Source organism: Indicator indicator, chromosome Z (assembly GCF_027791375.1).
Source record: "Indicator indicator isolate 239-I01 chromosome Z, UM_Iind_1.1, whole genome shotgun sequence".
NCBI lineage: Eukaryota > Metazoa > Chordata > Aves > Piciformes > Indicatoridae > Indicator > Indicator indicator.
Window position 1 is genome coordinate 43,803,127 of NC_072053.1, and position 22,976 is coordinate 43,826,102.

Below are 22,976 nucleotides of genomic sequence, written 5' to 3' on the forward strand. Positions count from 1 at the left end.
CAGCTGAGTGCTGACCAAGACAGTGAGTGAATGTGTGGCACGACTGTAACAGCTGCCCTTAACGTTCACCGGTAATTGTGTTCTCCTTTAACACTGTTGTTGAATCTAGTAATGGTAAAAATCATGCCTTGAGGGATATAATGTGACTGAGTTTTAGCCAGATAAACTGAACTCTGACCTAATAGCATACCACAGGCCTTTACACCACTCAGATGCATAGTTCAAAACCTCACTCTGTCTAAACCTCTATGTAATTATACATTATAATAAATTCTTGCATATATTAAGATAATTTCAGCAGATAATTAAAAGAAAACCAACATAAGACTGATTCTATAACCTTTAAGGCAAGAAAACTACTGATTTCAGTCAGTGTATGTAAGGGACACTGAATTAAATTTTACACTCAATGTATTATGAATAACTGCTAATCGTGTTTAGTAAACTGCAAATTTACAATGATACATCATAGAAATGATGCAATTTTTAAAAAGCCTTTTTCAACCTTCTTGATTAGTAGCATTCATAATCCAGGAATCTAAAATACAAGGCAATATGCACATAATACAATATATCTCTATAGATATCTATCATATATTTATCTAAATTATATACCCTATCTAATAGCTAAAAAATATACCTTCCATACATGTATCGTATAAACATCTATAGGAGTCTACTGTATAAGTATCATGTATATATGCTTACATGTAAGTTTTATATTGACAATGGAAAAAATGGATTCTTTTGTATTTGACCATCTGTACAATTTAGTGTTTACAAAATAGAAGCCTAAGGAAATCCTAAAATAAGTAAAAAGCTCCATTCTATATATATCCTGATAAGAATAACAGGATTTTAAAGTAATAGCTTTTTTTTTTTTTACTCTTATTCTAGTACTATTCTACAATTCAGAACACTTTTCCATAAAAATACATGTACAGCACATTTAAGAAAATATTTTAAGAACATGGAATATGAAGGGAAGGTTAAATTACTTCCTCCACATGAAGGACATAAAATTGAAGAGGAATTAAAAATACAGTTAGAATTCCTCAGAGCAAGGATAAAGATTCAATGTTATTTTCTGTATAGTGCCAAGCACGCTATCACTGCCTAGGAAAATAAAGAAATAAACCATAAACCAGAACTCTTCAGGCATGTCCACTTCAATAACTGGGTAACTTCTAGATGATGCACAGCTCCCACAATGTCAGTAGTAAGAGAACACGGAAGCAGGTAGTAATAGATCCTCACTCAGAAATAGTCTTAGAAAATGTAATAATTCACTTTGGAATTATTAAATTCTTCAGACAACCAATCATACATATTTATGACCACACTTATAAAGCAAGCCTTTCCATTTTGTTGTTGTTTATTTATTTTCTGTTTTCTTTGCTTATTTTATCTTAACCAATCTGCATGTTACTATTTAAAGCTACCTTTTTAAAATGGACTCATAAACAAGATTTTCCTGTTTGTACATTACACTGTAAGGATACTTCCCAACAAAACCATGATCACAATCCTATCTCACCTACCACCATCATTTCATCCACCCCTTATTAGATATATTGCTAAAGAAGGAAAGAAATAATGAAGGACCTGCTGACTTGGATCTTAGTTTCTTAAGTCAAACAGTAGCCCTTGAAAACTTGCCAGTTGCGTTTCATGACCAAATCAGGCTTGCAGCTAGCTAACCTCAGTATTTGTAGTATTTAAGGTATTTCCTACAATAAGTACAAGCAAGTACATATAAATACTATGGTACGAAGGAATCTGCATTATTTGAACTGAGGAAATACTGATTTTTTTTTTAATTTTTCCAACACCATTATTACTCTTCAACATGCCACACTAAATTTACATCATATCCTTCTACCCCTTTGGCACACAGGCACTATGTCTGTATGAAAAATAAAAAGTAAAGAATCAGTTAACTGGGTTTGGAAACATGCTCTGGTTTATTTCCTACCTGAAGGATGTAGCCTCGAACATAGTCTCGAAGTGTCCAGCCTAAACCATGTAGAATATGCAACACCTCCTCTTGCTTCAGTACACTGAAGAGTCGATCAAGTAGTATCTTCAGTCTCACAGGCACAGCCTGAGTACCATAAAGCATCAGGCTGCTGATGTCAAACACAACATTGGACTGCACAATCTCCACTTGGGTTGGGTGGTAGAGGTGCTGAGTGCTAAGCTTGTCCAAGGCTGAAAGAAAAGAGATTAAGTATAAGAGAAAAGCTAAAGGAAATAATGCCAAAGAAATACCTTTACACACCAACTTGAAAGATGTACTCGCTTTTCAGAGAAATACCATCTGAAAAATCCACAGAAGCAGAGAGTGGTTTGGGCTGGAAGGGACCTTTAAAGGTCATCTAGTCCAAACCCTTGCAATGAGAAGGGGCATCTTCAGGTTACCGAGAACCCCAGCCAGCCAGACCCTGAATGTTTCCAGGGATGGAGCTTCTACTACCTTCCTGAGTAACTAGTTCCAGTGTCTCAACTACTCTCCCAGTAAAAAAATGTCTTCCTTATATCCGTTCTAAACCTACCCTCTTGCCCCTTGTCCTATCACAAAAGACTCTTCTAAGGAGATTGTCCCCACCTTTCTTGCAGGTTCCCTTGAAGTACTGAAAGGACAAAAGAAGGTCTTCCTGGAACCTTCTCTTCTCCAGGCTGAATAACCTCAACTCTCTCAGCCCTTCTTCATAGGAGAGATGTTCCAGTTCCTTGATAATCTTTGAAGCCTTGCACTTGACCTGCTCAAGCAGATCCATGTCCTTCCTTCTTCAGAAGGGTGAAGAATACATCTTATGAGGACCAGCTGAAGGAACTGGAATTATTAAGACTGGAGAAGAGGATAATGAGTGGAGACATTGCTCTTTACAGCTACCTGAAAGGAGGTTGTAGTGAGGTGGGTGTTGGTGTCTTCTCACATTATCACAGTATATCAGAGGTTGGAAGGGACCTCGAGATCATCAGGTCCAACCCCCCTGCCAGAGCAGGGTCACTTAGGATAGTCCACACAGGAACACATACAGATGGGTTTTGAAACTCTCCAGAGAAGGAGACTCCATAGCCCCCTTGGGAAGCCTGTTCCAGTGCTCTGTCACCCACACTGTAAAGAAGTTTCTCCTCATGTTGAGGTGAAATCTTCCAGTTTGAACCAATTGTTCCTTGTCTTATCACTGTGAACCACTGAAGAGCCTGGCCCCATCCACTTGACACCCACCCCTCAGATATTTATACACATTGATCAGATCCCCTCTCAGTCTTCTCTTCTCAAGACTAAACAGCTCCAGGGATCTCAGTCTCTCTTCACAGGGGAGATGCTCAAGTCCCCTAATCATCCTTGTGGCTCTCTATTGGATTCTCTCCAGCAGGTCTCTGTCTCTCTTGAACTGGGGAGTCCAAAACTGGACACAGTATTCCAGGTGTGGTCTCACCAGGGCAGAGTAGAGAGGTAGAAGAACTCCCCTAGACCTGTTGGACACACCTTTCTTGGTGCATCCCAGGATCCCATTGGCTCTCTTGGCCACAAGGGCACATTGTTGTTCCATGGAGAACTTGCTGTCCCCCAGCACTCCAAGGTCTTCCTCTGTGGAGCTGCTTTCCATCAGGGCAGCCCCTAACCTGTACTGGTGTCTGTTGTTATTTCTCCCCAGATGTAGGACCCTGCACTTGTCCTTATTAAACTTCATGAGGTTTGCCTGCACCCAGCTCTCCAGCCTGTACAGGTCATGTTGGATGGCTGCACAGCCTCACGGGATGCCAGACAACCCCCCCCTCCCCAGTTTTCATCAGGGAACTTGCTGAGGGTACTCTCAATGCCCTCATCCAGGTCGTTGATAAAGATATTGAACAAAACTGGACCCAATACCAATCCCTGGGGGACACCACTTGCCACAGGCCTCCAAGTTGACTCTGTGCCATTGATGATGACCTTATGAACTCTTTTGTGGAGCCACTTTTCAATCCACCTCACTGACCAACCATCTATGCCATATCTTTTCTATGAGGATGTTATGGGATACTGTATCAAAAGCTTTACTGAAGTCAAGATATATGACATCCACAATAGCAATCTCCCATCAGCAATAGGATGAGAGGAAATGGGCTTTAAGTTTTGCCAAGGAAGGTTTAGATTGGATATCAGGAAAAAATTCTTTCCAGAGTGATCAAGCATTCGCACAGGCTTCCTAGGGAAGTGGTAGATTCAGCATCCCTAGAGGTGTTCAAACAAAGTATAGACATGACACCTTGTTTAGTTTAGTGAACATGGTGGTGCTAGGTTGATGGTTGGACTTGATGATCTTAGAATTCTTTTCCAATCTTAATAATTCTATGATTCTATGTCACTGATGAAGATATTAAACAGCACCGGTCACAGTATAGACCAGTATTTTCACAAGTGCGGTGGAAAACAGGCCTAGTTTCCAAAGGTCACAACTAACTTTAATTCCTACAGCAGAGGGGTGCTCAGCTAAGTACCAGAGACTACAATACTCATGAGTTCAAAAGAAATTACAGAAAAGTTATGATTAACTGATGACCAAGGCTGAAGCTATGCAGAGCTGATTGGAATTACTAACGGTTTGAGACTTACCCTCTAGCTCAAAATACGTAAAACAGATATGCCCAAATGCCCAGCCTTTTAAGCGTGTTAAAAATCAGTCTCCTGATTTACTACAAATTCTATCATGAATTCACTGTTATTTGATCTGGTTAGTTTGTTTTATCCTTCTGTGTGAATTTCATGTTATTCACTGCTACCTGAATAATTGAGAGATGAGGGGAGGTTTGCAGGATGAAATTCTTATCCCCTTGCAGCTAAGTGTGATGGAATTACATATGACGTCATGCACTTCACATTCCAGATTTAAATTTATTTTTTATTCCATTTCATAGACTATGTTGGAGTTCCTAAGCTTCCCACTGCTTTCTTTAAACAAACCTTTCTGTGCATTTAAAATAATTTTACATTAAAATAATTTTACATTAAATAATTTTACTTCCTCTCCTGTACTTTGCTTTCCTCTTGCTTTACGGTCACTGGAGAGTTCATGTACTCTTGATAAATTGCTTTCTTACGCACAGAGTGCAAAGACCCTTATCATTTACTCACTGGCTTCATTCAACACATTTACTCCAAGGAATACTTCGTCAAAGAGTTCTGGTTTCCTTATACTTCATTTCTCACAGCTGATTTGTCTGATCTTTCCTATTCTAGTGGTTAAGTATACTTTGAATCAATAGTTTTAAATATTCATTTAACATGCAAAAAAGATAAGAAATTGGCACACCTAGGGACTGCAGTGCTATGACTCTCCACAGGACATTTATACTGCAGAATGTGAAGGGTGGGATTTTTCTTCCAAAAGCTCCTCTTCCAAAGTATTTCAGCCATGTAGACTTTATGATATGGGACTGATACATTTACAAGGTCTAACGAATGGGTTTTGACTGAAGCTTAAATGTGTCAAATACTTTCCTATATTAACTCCTTTTACATATGATAACTAACATTTGTAACCCTGTTAGCACCATAACAGGTGTGTCATCAAAGTACTCAGCTAGAAGAGCATATAGGCTTTGCTGTATGTGATGAAAGGTCTTTATATGTTCCTGTCGAGACAAAATAGCCATGTGAAAGAGTGAAATAAAGTTATTATTATTATTATTATTATACTGTTATTACTCACAATTCGAATTATGTAAATAATATTAGTGTTCACAGATGTAACACCTTCTACCTGACAATCAAAATAATTAAATAGATCTGGATCATCTTGAGCTTTCCCCATTCACTCTTACAGAATAAGAATAGGGTACAAAAAGCTTAACTGGCTTCTACAATTGTATACACACTTAGACCAAAGAACTAAACGAATATTTTCTGAATATTAAATACTTTTTAACCACTGCATCATACTGTATTTCTAATGCATCTGAATATTTGCTTTTGTTTATCTTAACAGTAGATCCTATGCCTGAGTGAGGAAAAGCAAGTTCTTCCAGCTAAGGGCTTGGTTTGCTGAAGGTTATGATTCTAATTTGTCCAAAGTCAGAATGACTGTAAAATGTCTTTATCTAAAGACTTGAGGGTAGGTTATAAAACTAACAGCTAGAATGAGATTGCAAAACATTGTGAACATTTATATGGTTCATGCAATACGACCACTCCTTTTAAGTCACTAAGCACACTCTTTGATCAGCAGACAGAATTTTTCACAAGATACTGTGTACTATTCCATTTATCTGGAACATTCATTTTCGAGTAATATTGCCTATAGACACCCACTTCTCAAAACAAGGACACAAATAAGAGTTAGTCCAGTGTTGGATTAACATTCCAAGTGGCAGTGAAATCATCTCCAGTTTTAATCAGTGAAATTATTCTACACATTATGTAGTAAACAAACAGTCACTTCATCCTTTTGAAGTACAAGACAGGATATGCGCTGAAATGTGTAATTTATAACACAACAAAATATCTATTTTTTTCATGCAAGAACATTTGCAAACTAAAGACAGAAGTCATACTATAGACAAAAAAAAAAAAAAAAAAAAAAAAAAGAAAGAAGGAAAGAAGCCATAACGAACAGCAAGAAATTGATTTGTACCGATAGGAGATATACTAGTAGGAGAAATACTAGTATGGTAAGCACTATTAAAACCCCTTGCACTTGGCAGGAAAATTAAATGTTCTGTTACAATTTAAAATAATAATAAAAAAATAATCCTGTTTCTACAAAAGCAGTTGCTAAGGAAATAGTCAACAGTGCATGATTTCATAAGTGCTTAGGAGACATCAAGACGAAACATGCCATATAAAAGAACGAATTTTATCATACCTGAGAAATGACATAAACAGATATGTCCTTATTAAGAAGGTATCAGAGACTGAACATCATAAACCACACATTAAAAGTCCCATCCTGGTGCTGCAAGAGGTATTACTCATACTTCTTAAGCCTTTCAGTGGGCTCAAAAGTTCACCCAGAAAAGTCTTGACATGTTTGTGACTGGTTGCAACCTGCACAATCTTTTCCAAAAGCATGGCTATGATGGCTCAAGATAGGTGTTTAAACTAAGAAGTCTACCTTTTAAGAATCCAATTTGATTCTTAGAGCTGCCCCAATAGTCTGCTATTCTTAACCTCACTGAGAGTGGAAAACTGTTCGCTTACAGAGGAAGAGATCAAATTAATCTTAAAATCACATACTTGCCAAGTAATCAAAATTTTTGTGGAAAAGCCTAGACAGGCTCTTGTCTTTTACTATGACAACATCCATCTGAGTAGTATTTCCACGGTGAATTCTAAATTTTGAAGCACTGGTTACAGAAATTTTAACTATTAAAAAAGGATGATAAAGAAGACATCACAGAAGATTACCTTCAACACCCTTAAATTACTAGTTGTATAATTAGTACAGCAATTAGGAACCCTTCAGCATTTTTTTTCTTGCCTAACTCTGAAGTATCAATCAGGCAGCCTAATAATTTAGATAATTTAGAATATTTCAGTTGGTGAGGACCTATAACAATCATCTTGTCCAACTGCCTGACCATTTCAGGGCTGATCAACCCATAAACCATATTACTGAGGGCATTGCCCAAATGCCTCATAAACACTGACAGACTTGCATCATCAACCACCTCTTTGAGATGCCTGCTCCACTGTCAGTCAACCCTGTCAGTAAATAAATGCTTCCTAATGTGAAAACTGAACATTTCCTTGTTGGCTTATCCACTCTCTACCTTCTTGAATAGCAAACAGACTTCCCCAAATTGTACAGAGACTTTACTCAGGATAATCTGAATTGTAAAAGAACTTTAACAATCCTAACACTACAGCCTGTGATATTCTTATTATGCAAAATTCCAGCAAAAAAACCCACAAACTTTGAACCTATTTGTAACAAAATTCAAAAGACAGAAAACTAAGAGAAAATATTTCATTTCATCTATACTGTGGCCAGTTCACAGGCTCATCCTTTCTTCCCAGCATACAGTGGATGAAGTTAACCAAATAAATCCATGCTTCTGAGTCAATCCCATTTTTGTTAAGCAGTAGAAACACAAGTATGCAATCATGAATTCTGTACCTTAGAGGTCTCAGTGTTGTTTACTTCAATAGCTACAATAAAAACATGAGCCTTTGCCTTCACTGAATATAACATAATTTTAAATATCCCAGTTTTAATGTAATTGGAGTTGCAAATACGCTTACCTCTAAATCATTTCCTGATCCTGTGTAAATACTTAGGTATCCTAGAGAGGGATGAAAAGGTCTAGCAAAACTTCCTCTCAGCTGATTTGCCTGGCTGTGTATCTCAGAACACCACAGAGAACAGTCAGTAGGTTGCAATGTACAGGTTGTTACAGATCTTATTCCATTCCAGTTTTAAATTGGAGCTCTACAATAGCTCCCATCTAGATTTTTCTTGCATGCTCTCTAGCCAGGTTTCTATCTTACAAAGAGGGATATGGTTGGACTACATATACACACATGTATATATGTACACACACACATAATATAAAATTTTATAAACATCATTATCTTTCCAGATTACTAGATTTGTGCAAGAGCCAACAAGAAAATCAAAAAGATGCATTATGTAGTCTGTGTCCAGACAATAATAGAGCTTGTAGTCTTTTTTTTTTAATATCTAAATAACTGGGCTACTCTTTGCGGCAAGAGAAAGTGAAATTGGCAGAGAGATTATACAATACCAACATAAAAAGATTGCATAACACGTTTGCAACAACAGCATGTTAAGTATGGTAAAACACATATGGGATTACTAATGGCACTGTAGTTTGCTATTGATTTTAGTGGACCACATGAACAGCTTCCCATGGAGCTCCCCAGCTTTATTCCATGGAGAAAGATCTTGGAGTCCTAGTGGACAGCAAGTTCTCCATGGGACAGCAAAGTGCCTTTGTGGCCAAAAGGTTCAGTGGTATCCTGAGGTGCATCATGAAAAGTGTGTCCTGCAGGTCTAGGGAGGTTCTTCTCCCACTCTGCTCTGCCCTGGTGAGACCACACCTAAAATACTGTGTCAAGTTTTGGGCTCCCCAGTTCAAGAGAGACAGGGATCTGTGGGAGAGAGACCAATGGAGAGCCATGAGGATGATTAGGGGACTTCAACATCTCCCCTATGAAGAGAGACTGAGAGCCCTGGAGCTGTTTAGTCTGGAGAAGAGAAGACTGAGAGGAGATCTGATCAATGTCTATAAATATTTGAGGGGTAGGTGTCAAATGGAGGGGGCCAGGTTCTTTTTGGTTGTGCACAGTAATAAGGAACAATGGATGCAAATTTGAACATAGAATGTTTCATCTCAACATGAGGAGAAACTTTTTTTACAGTGAGGGTGATGGAGCAGTGGAACTGCTGCCCAGAGAGGTTGTAGAGTCTCCTTCTCTGCAGACTTTCAAAACCCACCCGGATACATGCCTGTGGGGACTACCCTGTGTAATCCTGCTTTGGCAGGGGGGTTGGACTTTATCACCTCTGGTGGTCACTATTAACCTCTAACATTCTATGATTCTGTGATTCTATGATTTTCAGAGTTCATGACTTTCCTCTTTTCCATTAACCACAGAAAAAAAGTAAAAAAAAAATTTCAGAAATAGCAGGTAGCTTATGAATGACTGAAATGCTGGAGAGACAGACAAACTACTGCAATTGTAAGAGTGGTCTAGAATAGCCTCTGTCATCTCAGCTAATTGTATTTCAGGATGCAGTTTTAATACCACCTGCAACATACTGTAATGTGGTGCATTTTGTAGGTGGAAAAAATTGTTCCTCAAAAAAAGCATGGTTAGAAAGTGACCAAGGACAAGAAAACTTGCCATTGTCTACTGAATGGTTCAAATATTTTCATGGTGGAGGAAACTATCGCATTCAACCCCAGCACAAGCAAAGAGAGCATGGGACATTAATATTTATAGAGGTGGGTGAACATTCTGAATCACTCTGGGTATAAATTCCATCTACAAAAGGGCAGCGTTCAGTGATGTCCATTTTAATTATGTCTTCATACCCTTCACAGTTTAATTCAGATAGAAGAGAAATCTTCGTTAAGGCATTGTGGATTTCGGAAGGTAATGGAAGAAGACTAAGCGAAGCATAGTCTCATTCATAGGTAAAACCAGCTTTTCCCTCTGTCTTTTACTGTATTTAAAAACCTGTAATAGAAACCATTTGCCAAATGCCTTTAGTCTCTGACAGAGGGACACATATGTGATCTTCTAATTTACAGCTTGCATGTACAGATGTTCACACTTAGTAAAAGGCTTCTTAATAGCGTTTTAAAATTAAATGTTGTGTGTTGATAATAGGTGTTTCAAACCCAAACAACACAGCACTAAACTGATAAATGTCTTCATGCCTCACCATGCCTCATGCTCTAACAATGTTTTTATAACAGATCAAAAAAATACCCCAGCACTTCAGTTGCATGTACACAAAATACGTTATTAAAAAAAAGTCTGATTGAAAACTTTCATTATTTCTTCTATGATCTGATTCCAAGTTGAAACATTTAGATTACTACTAGGTTTATGTAGCCAAAAGCAGAACCACAGTTTGTTCATAGACATTGCTTGCTGTCTGCAATTTTTTTTTATCCCTTTGCAAAACTTTGAACCCCATCCAGCTTTGACACACTGCCTCTTCAGTTAATAACTATCAAGTTTCCCCTTGTCTCTTGTCTACTTTTCTTTCAGGCAATTGCGCACTCAGCACCCCAAGATAATAACACACATCTATAAGATAAAAGCAATGGCATTAATGTAATTGTCTGCCTTTCTCTCCTTAGCCTAATCTTTTTTTTTCCCTTCAGTTTTGACTGCCTCTATGACACCTGTTTTTGTCTCCTCTGATCCTACGACAGGTTTTCCGCTGACAAGGTTTTTGCCTCACAGAGATTCTGCCAGACAAGACCATAATAAAATATGAACAACTGCTTGTCAGAGTTTCTGCCTATGTTCACATGGAACAAGGAAAAATTAAAAAAAAAATTTAATCTTTTTTTTTTTTTTTTTAAAGGGGCCCTGTGCTGGTTGCTTTAGGCTGGTCAGGAAAACAGCCTCACTAGACATTTCCTGCAAGCCAATTAGGTGTTTTCTTTTGTGTTTTCTCTCTATACAAGAAACTTTTTCCTCAATAGCGGAGAACACAATTACAGAGGTAAAAAACAACATCACAACAAAAATAACAAAACCCGAAAACAACCCACACACAAACCAAAACAAAACCCCAAAACATAAACACCCCCTTTCACCTAAAAATGAAGGTTAGACCTAACTCTGTGTAGTGGTGCTTCATGAGCTTTTTTTTAATTTAGAACTGTCCTCTATAACAAACAAATGACATGTTAGGCTTTTTTCCTCTCCTCCATCTTGACAGCTAATGTGTTCAAAGGAACAAGATGTAAAGGGCCTTCATTCCCAGTTCTCAATAAAACATCTGTGCTACTAGACACTTCCTGCATGGGCATACTGCATGAATGAAGACATCTGACTATGGGGACTGTGACAGTAAAGATGAGACAGAGTCTATTCTCTTCAGTGGGCTCTGAATCTTGCAGTCTTCTCCGTCAGTGTCTGTATTTGTGCCTGTTGAAGGAGGACTTCATCACTGATGACTACTCTGATCGAGAAACACACATAGATTAATCATGTGAGCATCCCAACACAGAATTGCTTTTGTGTGTTTTGGTATCATCTGACAGCTCTGCTAGAAAGAGCAAATACTGATTAGTTCACGGTCTCACAGCCCTGAGTGCATGGTCTTCATAATATCTAGTAGCCTGAACAGAGACACCCACCTTGCACTCTCAGTCCTTAAGTCCAGGACCTATAGCTCAGGCCTGGACCTCCACTGTCTGTGGAAACCTGTCATCTAGACAACCCTCAGACTCTTCTTACAGCCTGAGCTTCAGCCCTGTCTCTGACCCCATCCTCTTTTGTTCCTGATTGCAGCCTCTATATGGAGGATCCTTGACCTGACTTATTCCATTGTGATGTCTGAGATTGTCAGTGGACCCAATTACTAGGCACATGGTTCTGTCCACTGTAATCAGACCTCAAGGATCTGTACCCATAGTGCAGACAAGGCCAATGCTGGAGTTGACCTTGACTCCTGGCTCAGACCCCTTTGCTGGGCAGCTCTACTTTTGATGCTCCTTGACACATGGATTGATACTGTCATTGTTGAAACCTACAATTTATAATGGAAGTAACTAAATTAATATATCTCCTTCTATTTACCTTAACTAGTCATTCATCTTCAATCTTTTCTATCCCTTGTCTTCAAAGCCAAATGCTTCCTTCCTACCAGCTATTAACATATTAAAAACATTCCCTTAGTAATAGCAAGACAGTAGTTAACATGTATCATAATAGTCCTAATAACCATGTGGTTGACAGACCATATATAGTGAGCCAGAAAGACATTTGGGAGTTCTACTTTGTGGTCTCAATTTGCAATATTTCCACCTTAATCCAAATGTACCTCAAATTCTGTTAACTGTGACTCGCCATTATATTCACAGAAAGTCTAGATTGGAAGCAATTTTTGCAAACTGTCTGGTGCAGGCTTCTACTGAAAGTGGGGTTTCATATTAGGTTATCTCTGGCTCTATCAAGCTGAGTCTTTGATATTTGCAGTGGGGGAAATTCCACCTTTTCTCCTGGCAACCTAATCCATCTATTATGCAGGACTGAAAACTGTAACAAAAATGCAACAGGCACTGCTCACCTGTTAACATCATTCTGTGTCACAGAGGCATTTTACAAAGGCAAGCCAAGACCATGGTGGCCTTTCAGTCCAGGGTGTAACTCTGGTTCAAACTTATTAAATGCTCTCCCACATGTGCTAAAGGACCTCAGCTTTCCCAGAACTACCTGCTGTCCTAAACTTTCTGATAGCTGAATATGTTCAGACCCTAAGAAGATTGATTCATACTGCTAATTCTACCATTCAAAAACACCAGTCTTTCCCAGCCCAGTTCATGTGCTGTGACAATTTCAAAAAGCTCTTGTTAAATATACTCAATAAAAATTTACTCCAATGTGATAGGATTCCTATATTATCTTTTTTATTTCTAAATTTCAGATGAAAATGGGATTAAAAAAGTAACGCCATTGTCTGCTAAATTAATCTGAAGCAAGTTTCCTCATAATGCTACAATTAAATTCTTTGTAACAGGCAAAAGAAAAAAAAAAACAAATAAAAAAAGTTTATCCATTGAATTTCACATTTTCAAAACAGAAAGCTCAGCCAAAGCTACCCATGGCATTATTGCTACTCTGTAATGTCTGAAAGTAGTATGAAACTGCTATTCTTGTAGTCAAATCCTACCTTACCCTTATGAAGCTATATGGAATGGAGTGGCAGGGTCTGTTTCATTCAGAGCTCTTGCAGTTTGCGTTCTGCTTAACCTAGTGAACTCTGGTTAATTAAGATGTTCCTATAAACAATTAAACTGCTTGTAGGATCATTAAGAAGATATAAAAATTTATGATGTAATAAAGGTAATAAAATGATAAAGTGATTAGCACATCACAGCAATTCATGTGCAGCAGGATAGGTGTTAAAAAGGGACAAGTAGCAGGTACTGTTATGTAAATGTATTGTAGAATTGTGGATCCGTATTGCAGAAGTACACCACTGTTGCCCCCCAAATCCATTGGTGATCTGCATTCTCAGGTCTCTCAGAATTTAACCTGTCCATCTAGGATCCAAGCAACAAGCACCAGACACTCTTGCTCGTATGTGAAGCTGTGCCATGTAGTGAACTTCCTACCACTACAGTGAAGGGGGCAAGTGCAAGCATCTCACTTGTCCGAAAAGAAGTCTCTATGTCTTCATTTGATCAGCTGTCTCTCACCCAACGACACACACGTCCACCCCCCCACACATATACCCCCTCCCAGACCCTCCCAAGAAGAGGAATCAGGAAAAGGAAAGAAAACTTATGGGTTGAAATAGAAACTGATTTAATAAACTAATAAACCCTACCATTAATACCAATATAAAGTACACAAAGTTCTACTCAGCCCATATAGGTGTCATGAGCTGTGCACTCCCAGCAGTGAACGTTTAAGCTGTGAGCACCACAACTCCAGTGAAAGCACAATGGTCACAGCAAAGAGGAGAGCAGATCTCAGAAGAATGACAGGCAAGACCTTTCAGGAATGGTGGCCATTGAGGAAAAGCACAAACTCAGTAGTTTATAGTGAGTGTGATGGTTATGGTATGGAATGCTTCTGTTAGCCACCTTTGTCAGCTGCCCTAGCTTTTGCTCCTTCTAGCTGTAGCATTTGGCTAACTCAAAACTGCTGAAGACCTTGACCACTATGGAGAACTGCATACCATGGCTGGCCACAAATGAAAGTTGAGTACCTTATCAACTTTGTTCTCACCAAACTGGGCACTGCAATCTTCTTAAAAAATGTATCTTTCCTGAACAAAAAACTAACTCTATTTCAGTGAAATCAGAATGCTCTGCTGGAAGAACATCTGGAAAGAGGAATTGCAAGTGAGAATTAAAAAATAATTTTAATTGCCACTGCTCCCGCTTGCACATAGAAAATCTATTATTTTCCCAACTGGATTCTCTCCTTCAGAGAACAGGGTAAGACATCATTGTCCAAGACATCTCGTAGCATTTTACCCTGTGGTATCTCATGTATTAAATGGGATGGAGCCTTTTCTGTACAATGTAAATTAAAAAATGAGCTTTTCAAACACCTTTAATCTAAAGCTCTCTGGAATTTTAGAGCCAGTCAAGGGAGTTCATAGCTATAAAAGTGGCCCGATATGTATTTCTTAGTTGCCAGTGAGTGATGGTAGTGATCTGTGTTCTGTGATCTTGGTTCTGTGAGAGTACAAAATGTAATTAGTAAATTAAAAGTTTTTCAGACAATAAAAAGTTCACAATGAGAAAGGGCTTCACTTTGAGATGTGAGCATAGCCCAACCCAGCAGAAAAGGGCACTGTGCTTGAAAATGGGTCATGGTCTGTTAGGGAAGAGAAATAAAAATATTTTAATCTGAATAGGACCCCCCCAAGGAAATCCAAAAAGGTATAAGCATGAGCATACATAAATCAGAGCCTGTGGTTTACTCCCAGAGAAAACCTCACTCAACACCTGAAGAAGTCAAATTTGCATGAGGTCTAAAGCTTTGACCATATGCTTATGTAAGTATCAGCTGAATACAAGAGTGGAAAAAGAAAGGCTTTACACTTGTTCTCAAGGCAGCTAAGCACTATTTTCTTTTGGTCACTTGTGTGCTATAAATCTTGGAAACAATACTGTTTGTCTTGGATGCCCTAATATGCTGCATTTACCTCAGCCTGACTTGCACTAAAGGTGATTTCAGAGTAACCCAAAGCAAACACTACATCACTACTAATGTGAAAGGGTTTAAAACAAGATACTGGGTCAGAGTACCCACAACATAACAGAGTGTATCTTCACTATGCTGCATCAGCCGCATTGAGAATTGCTGCTGAAGACAATCAAAAAGAGATGGCATGGGCAGAAGGGGGAACTTTAAAAAGTGTTTACCAGTAATGAATGTTAACCAGGTAAGGTTCCTGGAAGCAACTGAGTAATGAAGAATATGCCTTAGCCTTCAGGGGTCAAAAGGAAGTTATAACAGATGAATTAAAATGATTTTGTCAGGAAAAGACAGGAAAAGCTAGAGTAGATCTACAATAGTCATGAAGAACTAGCCCTTGTTATCAATGAGTTGTAGATAATTACTTAGCTAAAAATCTCTATGTAACTAAAAGAAAATATAGATCCATGATGCTCTCAAGTAATTTTAAAAGACTTTAAAGAATTAAACACACTGAACAGAAAGAAAAGAAATATGTTTGATACGCTAAAATTGTGATTATATTTTTATATCCTATGGAACAAAACAGTCGTAACACAATTGTTTTACCAGTAACTTATAATGACAGGATTACATTTACTCTTTGCTTTCTAGTATTTATATTCTACTATCTCCATTTTTAAGTAAAAAACAACAAGGTAGTTCTGACAGCTTTTAAAGAGACTTTAAGATCCATGATGGTTTTGTTTTGTTTTGGTTTGGTTTCATTTGGTTTGGTTGGGTTTTGTAATAGATGACCTTCAACTTTGAAAACCTGAATTTCTTTCACTTAATAGCTTTGGATTGAGACAACAACCTTGCTGATTTTTATTTCAACACAGCACTCCTCTTCCTTTGTGCCTCATTCCTCTGCAGCTCATATTTAAAATCTAACCACCTTCCTGGACCAAGGGTAGGGTAAGGGAGGCATGCAATTCTTTCTTTTCCTTTTCTTAATTTATTTACAACCATCCTTCCCTTGTTTTGTTCCCCATGTTTCTTTCACCTGACAATTTCATGAACTACCCCTGTAGAAATTCAGAAAAAAACATTCTGAATGAAAACATCACAGCTGTGTCATGCGCACGACTTTATGCCCAGAGCATTCTCCAGTTTCTGGTGAAGACTGTTGTTTTCATTGTTAGGTCATTTACAGTAAGCTACTATGCATATTATATAAATACTGGTGGCAGAAAACATTGCACAAGGGAGAAGTGTAACCCACATTGCAATTCTCTGAGCATGAGTATTCCCTAAATGGCAGCTTTTATACTGAAAAATAGTAATGGATTTGCCCTGTGTGCCAAAATCTACTAGTTATTGTCATTTTCCACTAAAATGGAAAGGAACTTAAAGTTACTAGAGAAAAGGCCAGGCCAAGTCTTGGACTGGACATGGGCCCTTTATGTGGCCTCAACATACCTCAAAATGCTACTAAAGCCTACCTGAATAAATAGCCCAGTACCAAGCTGGGCTGATTAGCATGACACAGATGAAAAGACATCAAAGATCAGTAGAGAACTACAGATTAGCTTTCTCGAAGAGAAAAAAAAAAAAAGAAAAAAGAAAAGAAGGAAGACAGCAAAAATGTTCACAGGATAGTTTCTTAGAGTCATTTAAACAGTATGTAATTTAGCTAGTCCAAGAATGTACAGTATACAAAAACCATCTTAAAAACATGCTCCTGCTGTCTGATTGATTTTTACCAGTCATCAGTTTCAGGGCAAGGCAGAGAACAAGTATTTCTAATCTTCCAACTCTCTTTGAAACAAGGTAACAATGATTTCAGCAAAATGATTATGAGAATGGCAGACTGTATTTCCCATTGATACTATATTGGGTCTTTTTGTTTGTTTGACTAGGTAAATAGAGTATTTCTGCTAGCAATCAGGTAGCTGCTATTCTGACACCAAGGATAAGCATGAAAGGCAAAATGAAAAGTCAATAAAATCAACACCTTTTTACAGCAGACTTGCTTATTTTCTCTTCTCATAGGCTAAGGTACTTCTGCTAGGTAAAGTAGGTTGCAAATAAAGTGGACTTTTTCATTATTTCAAATAAAGTTGATACAAGCTTGAACATAGAAGATTTCACTTCAACATAAGGAGAAATTTCTTTACAGTGAGGGTGACAGAGCACTGGAACAAGCTGCCCAGAGAGGTTGTGGAGTCTCCTTCTCTGAACATATTCAAAACCCATCTGGATGCATTCCTGTGTGGACTACCCTATGTGATCTTGCATTGGCAGGGGGGTTGAACTCAATCTCTGGAGGTCCCTTCAAACGTCTAATGTACTGTGATACTGTGATACTGTGCTAAGTGACTTTTGTACTAAAGCTAGCAAAATGTCATGATTATTTTTACAGTATACTGTGTTACTTATAATATAAAACCAAACCAACCAACAACAAAAAAAACCCAAACAACCCAACAAACAAACAAACAAGAGAGAAGAAACAAATTCAAGCACTCATGGAAGTCTAAATTTTTATACTCATTTTACTCCTACATTATTTTAAAGCCACAATTACCTGTGTTAAAATAAATTCTCCTTAAAAATATCAACTATTGAGATTTTAATAACATTTTAGTTTTCAAAATATGAACTACAAAAAGTATCACAACCATTAAAAAATGAACAAGAAAAAACATCTAACTGCTATCTATTTGCCTGCTTGAGGCCTAGGAAACAGCTTATCCAGATTAAACTATTTAATATTTGTTTTAGCAAATAAATCCCCATCTAAGATGACAACATGAAAGCCAGGCTTCAGCTGAAAACAAATTGAAACAGTCTGGTTATCCAAATCCTTTTAAAAATCCAGATTCACATCAGCAATAACATGTTGTCCATTGCAGACAGCAGCAACAGAGAATGCTGCTACACCCTACACAGCTTCTGGCTTCCTACCTACTAATGGTAGGACTGTCACTGTAGCATAGGGCTGCAGGGTCAAAACTCCATAAGCTGAACTTTTGCCAACCAGGGCATTTATCTTACCACAAAATAATGTCTCCAATGAATCTGTCCATATATTGACAGCCTTTTTTGGCAAATCCAAAAAAAGAAATTGAAAATCTAGGAAACTTTTCCTTTCAAGATATTCACAGCTCATTGCAGGTGAGCAACAAAAGACATGAAAAAGAAAATGGAAGCAGGAAGAAAGAAAACAGGCCAGAAGATGATAAATGCAGTCACTTTGTGTTGGCTGTATGCTCTTTCCTCCTCATTCCAAGAATTCCAGCATTTTAAATGGCACCTAGTAAGATAAATTTACTTTGCACAGATTAGTGAAGTACAGTGAAAGATTGCGGTTATAAGCTAATTTTTATCTACTCAGTTAATTATGAGTCTAGGTTATTAGAACTAAATAAGCTCAGTACTTCCTGTTCGAAACACCTATTCTTTGATAATTACATTCAGTAAAGCACTGCATCGTGTATCAAGGAGCTAAGTTGAAGTTCATTAATAAAAATCAGTAGGAAGCCCTTTAATTAAAGGAGTAGGAAATACTATTTTCATTCAAGGAACACCTTCTGAAAATACTGTGTTAATAGTTTAAAGAAAATCACTTCTGAACAGCAATCTAATTCAGTCATTTTGAAATCCAGGTGCTGCACAGGGCAATGAATTGATCAGTCTCCTGAATACTGCCCTCAAAATCCTGGAAAACAGCTAAGATCGAGTATTGAGGCAGATGTATCACAGTCTCTAGGAAGTAATTTATAAGCCTTTGCTTTGCATATATATAAGAAACACGTATCTGACTTGTCTCATTCTGCTATAAAATGTAAATACCCCAGACAACTGTACACAAAGTGTACTAAAAAGAAATAAAAACCAGGGCACTCTTCACTTGATGCAGTAGTAAACCGAACACGTTCTAATAATATATAGCTGTATTAAGTTTTCTATTTGGAATGTTAAACACCTCAGGTATGGAAACAGGTGGTGTATCCCTAATCATCACATTCACCTTTCAACTTTCTGCATTTGTAAATCTGGGGCATTTCTACTATAGACATTGTAGCAATCTCACATAACTGTCATATATTCTGATTTTTAATTCAACTAGTTTACAAGGAAGAATATATTAAGAAAATCTGACCACACTCCTTTAAGATGTGCTGGTTAAAAAGAAAATCAGGGATGCCCATATGTAAGAATCTAAGCGCCAGCTCCTGATTTCTGTTACTCAACTGGAGTACACCCTGGAAAATAGCTAGGCATGTCTTCACTATTTGTGGATCAGCAAAACTTCAAATGTTAATTCTACTGAAAGCCTGAAGCATGCCTGAACTGTACAAATTTTGCAAGGTTTAGCAATTCTTCCAAGAAATTTGCATCTGGTTATACTGTGCTGAAGATGTCTCTGGGGACTAAGAGGATTGAAAGTAAGCTCTGTCCCTGTAGAATCTAGAATATAATAAATCTACAATCAGCCACCAGGTTGGTGGCATTAAGGTATTTCTAGGAAGGCTGTGTTTATCACTACACCATGACACAAGACTACGTGATACCTGCATCCCTGCTTTTCTTTCCGGATATATGAATGTTTTAATAACAGTGTGTGGTGTTGAATTTGTTGAGCACTCACACTTTCCACATAGTAGCATACTTAGGCACAAATGCAGACAGACATGAACTAAATAAACAGAGATCAAGTGCACCTAAGGAGGCAAATATGACTCTTCCATGCCAGGTCTTACCAAAAGAAAATAAAACTTACAGAATACAACCCTCTAAACTTCTGGCAGAAGTGGGGTATTAATATTGGGTTTGCTTAGATACCCATAGGCTAGTCAATAAAAAAAATCTCCAATACTAATTTCTTCTACAAACATAGTAATCTTTGTATTCTTTACCTTTCTTTTTTTTTTCATTAAATCATTTTAAATAACCTTTTTATTTGTCTTCCAACTGTATATACAGATCACTCTTTCTCTCTCATGCATAGCTTAATTGAGACAGTCAAGGAAGAACAGCCCACCACACGTACAAAATAGTAGAGTACCAATAAAATAGAAGGTCTGTAGTGTATTTCAATGCCTTTATATAGAATCTGGGCATTCTAATCCTTTTCTTTCTTTAACTACTTAAACATGGGAAGACAGGTTCAACCCACAGATCATATATGCGCACTTTTGTTGAGCCATATAAGATACAGAGAGATCCAATCTTGTCAAGTGTGGCATTGGCATGTGCAAATTTCCATTAAACTCAGTGACTTACTGGCTAATGCTTCTTTTTAATACAAACTCTGCCATGCATCCATACCATAAATGTTTTGCCTTTTGGCTAAGCCCTGCTAGAACTGCATTACTTCCTGAAAGACAGAATATTCTTTTGAGCTGTACACAGGATGTTGAATTCCAGTGGTGCTTCAAGCTATTTTCAAAACAACAGACTCTCACTTTTTCATCCCAGAAACTGCTGTAAAAAAAAAAAACCATGTGCATGTATACATATGCACAAACCTAGAGTGCATGCACATGCATGTGCAAAGAAATAGATATCACTGTTATCTATATCACTCCAGTTCTTACTATTTAAAGAAACACAGACAGAGTAAAGAAGAAAAGCCCAGAATACACATTTCTTACCATGTGCCACCCAGCCATGTTTACACTGATCACAGGTTCTCAGGTTAATCTTCCCTGGTTGAAAACATTCACATGTGCAATTTACCAGTGTACAGCGGATGGCCTGGAAAAAGAAACAGAAAACACGTTGATGTCTCATTGTACAAAATTTTGTGAGGGTTAAAAGGGTGTTAACTGCGCAAAGTCAGCCTTCTAACATTCAAAGCATTGTTCATTCTTTTAAGTAGAGATTACTTTTATTTCAAAAACATACCTTGGTCTCCCTGAGCAATGACAACCAAAATGTTTACTCAGTAATAACATAGCCTGTTATCTCATGGAGATGAATGAATTTCTAAAGCCTTTAAAAGAATTGCTCTATTTCTTTTGGGAAAAAAAAAAAAAAGTGGTAGGATGAGCATTCTAGAAGTGATCAACCTGATCTTCTATATGACAGGATGAGCCGACTGTTGGATGAGGAAAAGGCTGTGGATATTGTCTACCCAGAATTTCAAAAAGGCTTTGACATTGTTTCCCACAGAATTCTTGTGGACAAACTGGCTGCTCATGAATTGGATGAGCACAGGCTCTGAAGGATAAAGCACTGGCTGGACAAATGGGCCCAAAGAGTGGTAGTCAATGGAGTTACATCCAGCTGGCAGCCGGTCACAAGTGGTGTTCCTCAGGGCTCAGTATTGGGACTACTTCTGTTTAACATCTTTATTGATGACCTTGGTGAAGACATAGCGTGTCATCAGTAAGTTTGCAGATGACACCAAGTTAGGTGGGGGTGTTGATCTGCATGAGGGTAGGGAAGCTCCTCAGAGGACTTGGATAGATTGGATCAATGGGTCAACATTAAAGGGATGAGCTTCAACAAGGCCAAATGCCAGGTCCTGTGCTTGGGTCACAACAACCTCAAGCAACACTACAGGCTGGAAAGCTGTCTAGTAGAAAGAAACCTGGGGGTTCTAACTGACAAGCAGCTGACTATGAGCTGTGTGGCCATGTGGCCAAGAAATCCAATGACATCTTGGCTTACAATGGCAAGAAATGCAGTGACCAGCAGGAATAGCAAGGTCATTGTCCCCTTGTACTCAGCTCTGTTGAGGTCACATATCAAGTACTGTGCTCAGTTTTGGGCACATCAATACAAGAGAGATGTGGAGGTGCTGGAGTGAGTACAGAGGAGGGCAAGGAAGCAGATGAAGGACTGGAGAATAAATCTTATGAAGAGCAACTGAGGGAGCTGGGGTTGTTTAGTTTGAAAAAGAGGAGGCTGAGTTGCTCTCTACAACTACCTGAAAGGATGCTGTGGAGAGGCTGGTGCTGGTCTCTTCTCTCAGGTAACTAGTGAATAGAACAAGAGGGAATGGACTCAAGCTGTGACTGGGTAGGTTTAGACTGGATGTTAGGAAATTTTTTTTTCTCTGAATGGTCAGGCATTGGAATGTGCTGCCCAGGGAGGTGGTTGAGTCACCAACCCTGGATGTGTTTAAAGGTTGTTTGGATGCGGTGCTTGGGGTTATGTTTTAGGGGTGAACCTTGTAGAGTAGGGGTTTTGGTTGGACTTGGTGATTCTGAGGGTCTTTTCCAACCTGGACATCTCTGTGATTTCTGTGAAATTTCCTGGGTTTTCACCAGCTACCTGAAGGAAAACATCTTACAGAGCAGCACATAAACTTGATTAAAACTAAGTATAAAATAAGGAAAAAACCATACAAAAAGGAAAACTACAGATCTCTTTCGACTCCCACCTCCTTACTGTCCCCCCTCCACCCAACTCCCCCCCCCCTAGTATCCAAAGGTTATCCCCAGTTTCCTGTTTGGGGTTCACATAAGATAAAACTCCACACAGAAGGAAGCCATGGATTTGATGTGCTCTCAAAACAGGACAAAAAGTTCAAGGTACAAGGATAGGATTGGTTCATAAGTTTCCTCTCCATCTATCACTTTCTCCAATATCTAAGCATGGTCTGTTACCTCTTAACATT

At 38.2% G+C, this 22,976-nt stretch overlaps 1 protein-coding gene across 1 annotated transcript in view; it reads right to left on the minus strand.

Moving 5' to 3' along the window:
* Window positions 1-22,976, minus strand: part of BNC2 (basonuclin 2) — a 249,286-nt gene that overhangs the window by 106,493 nt on the left and 119,817 nt on the right. Inside the window, exons 2-3 of the mRNA XM_054397963.1 lie at window positions 21,004-21,106; window positions 1,976-2,211 (exon numbers count right to left, since the gene is read on the minus strand). Of these exons, the coding sequence (XP_054253938.1) occupies window positions 1,976-2,211; window positions 21,004-21,106 (339 nt within the window). The remainder of the gene's footprint in view (window positions 1-1,975; window positions 2,212-21,003; window positions 21,107-22,976) is intronic.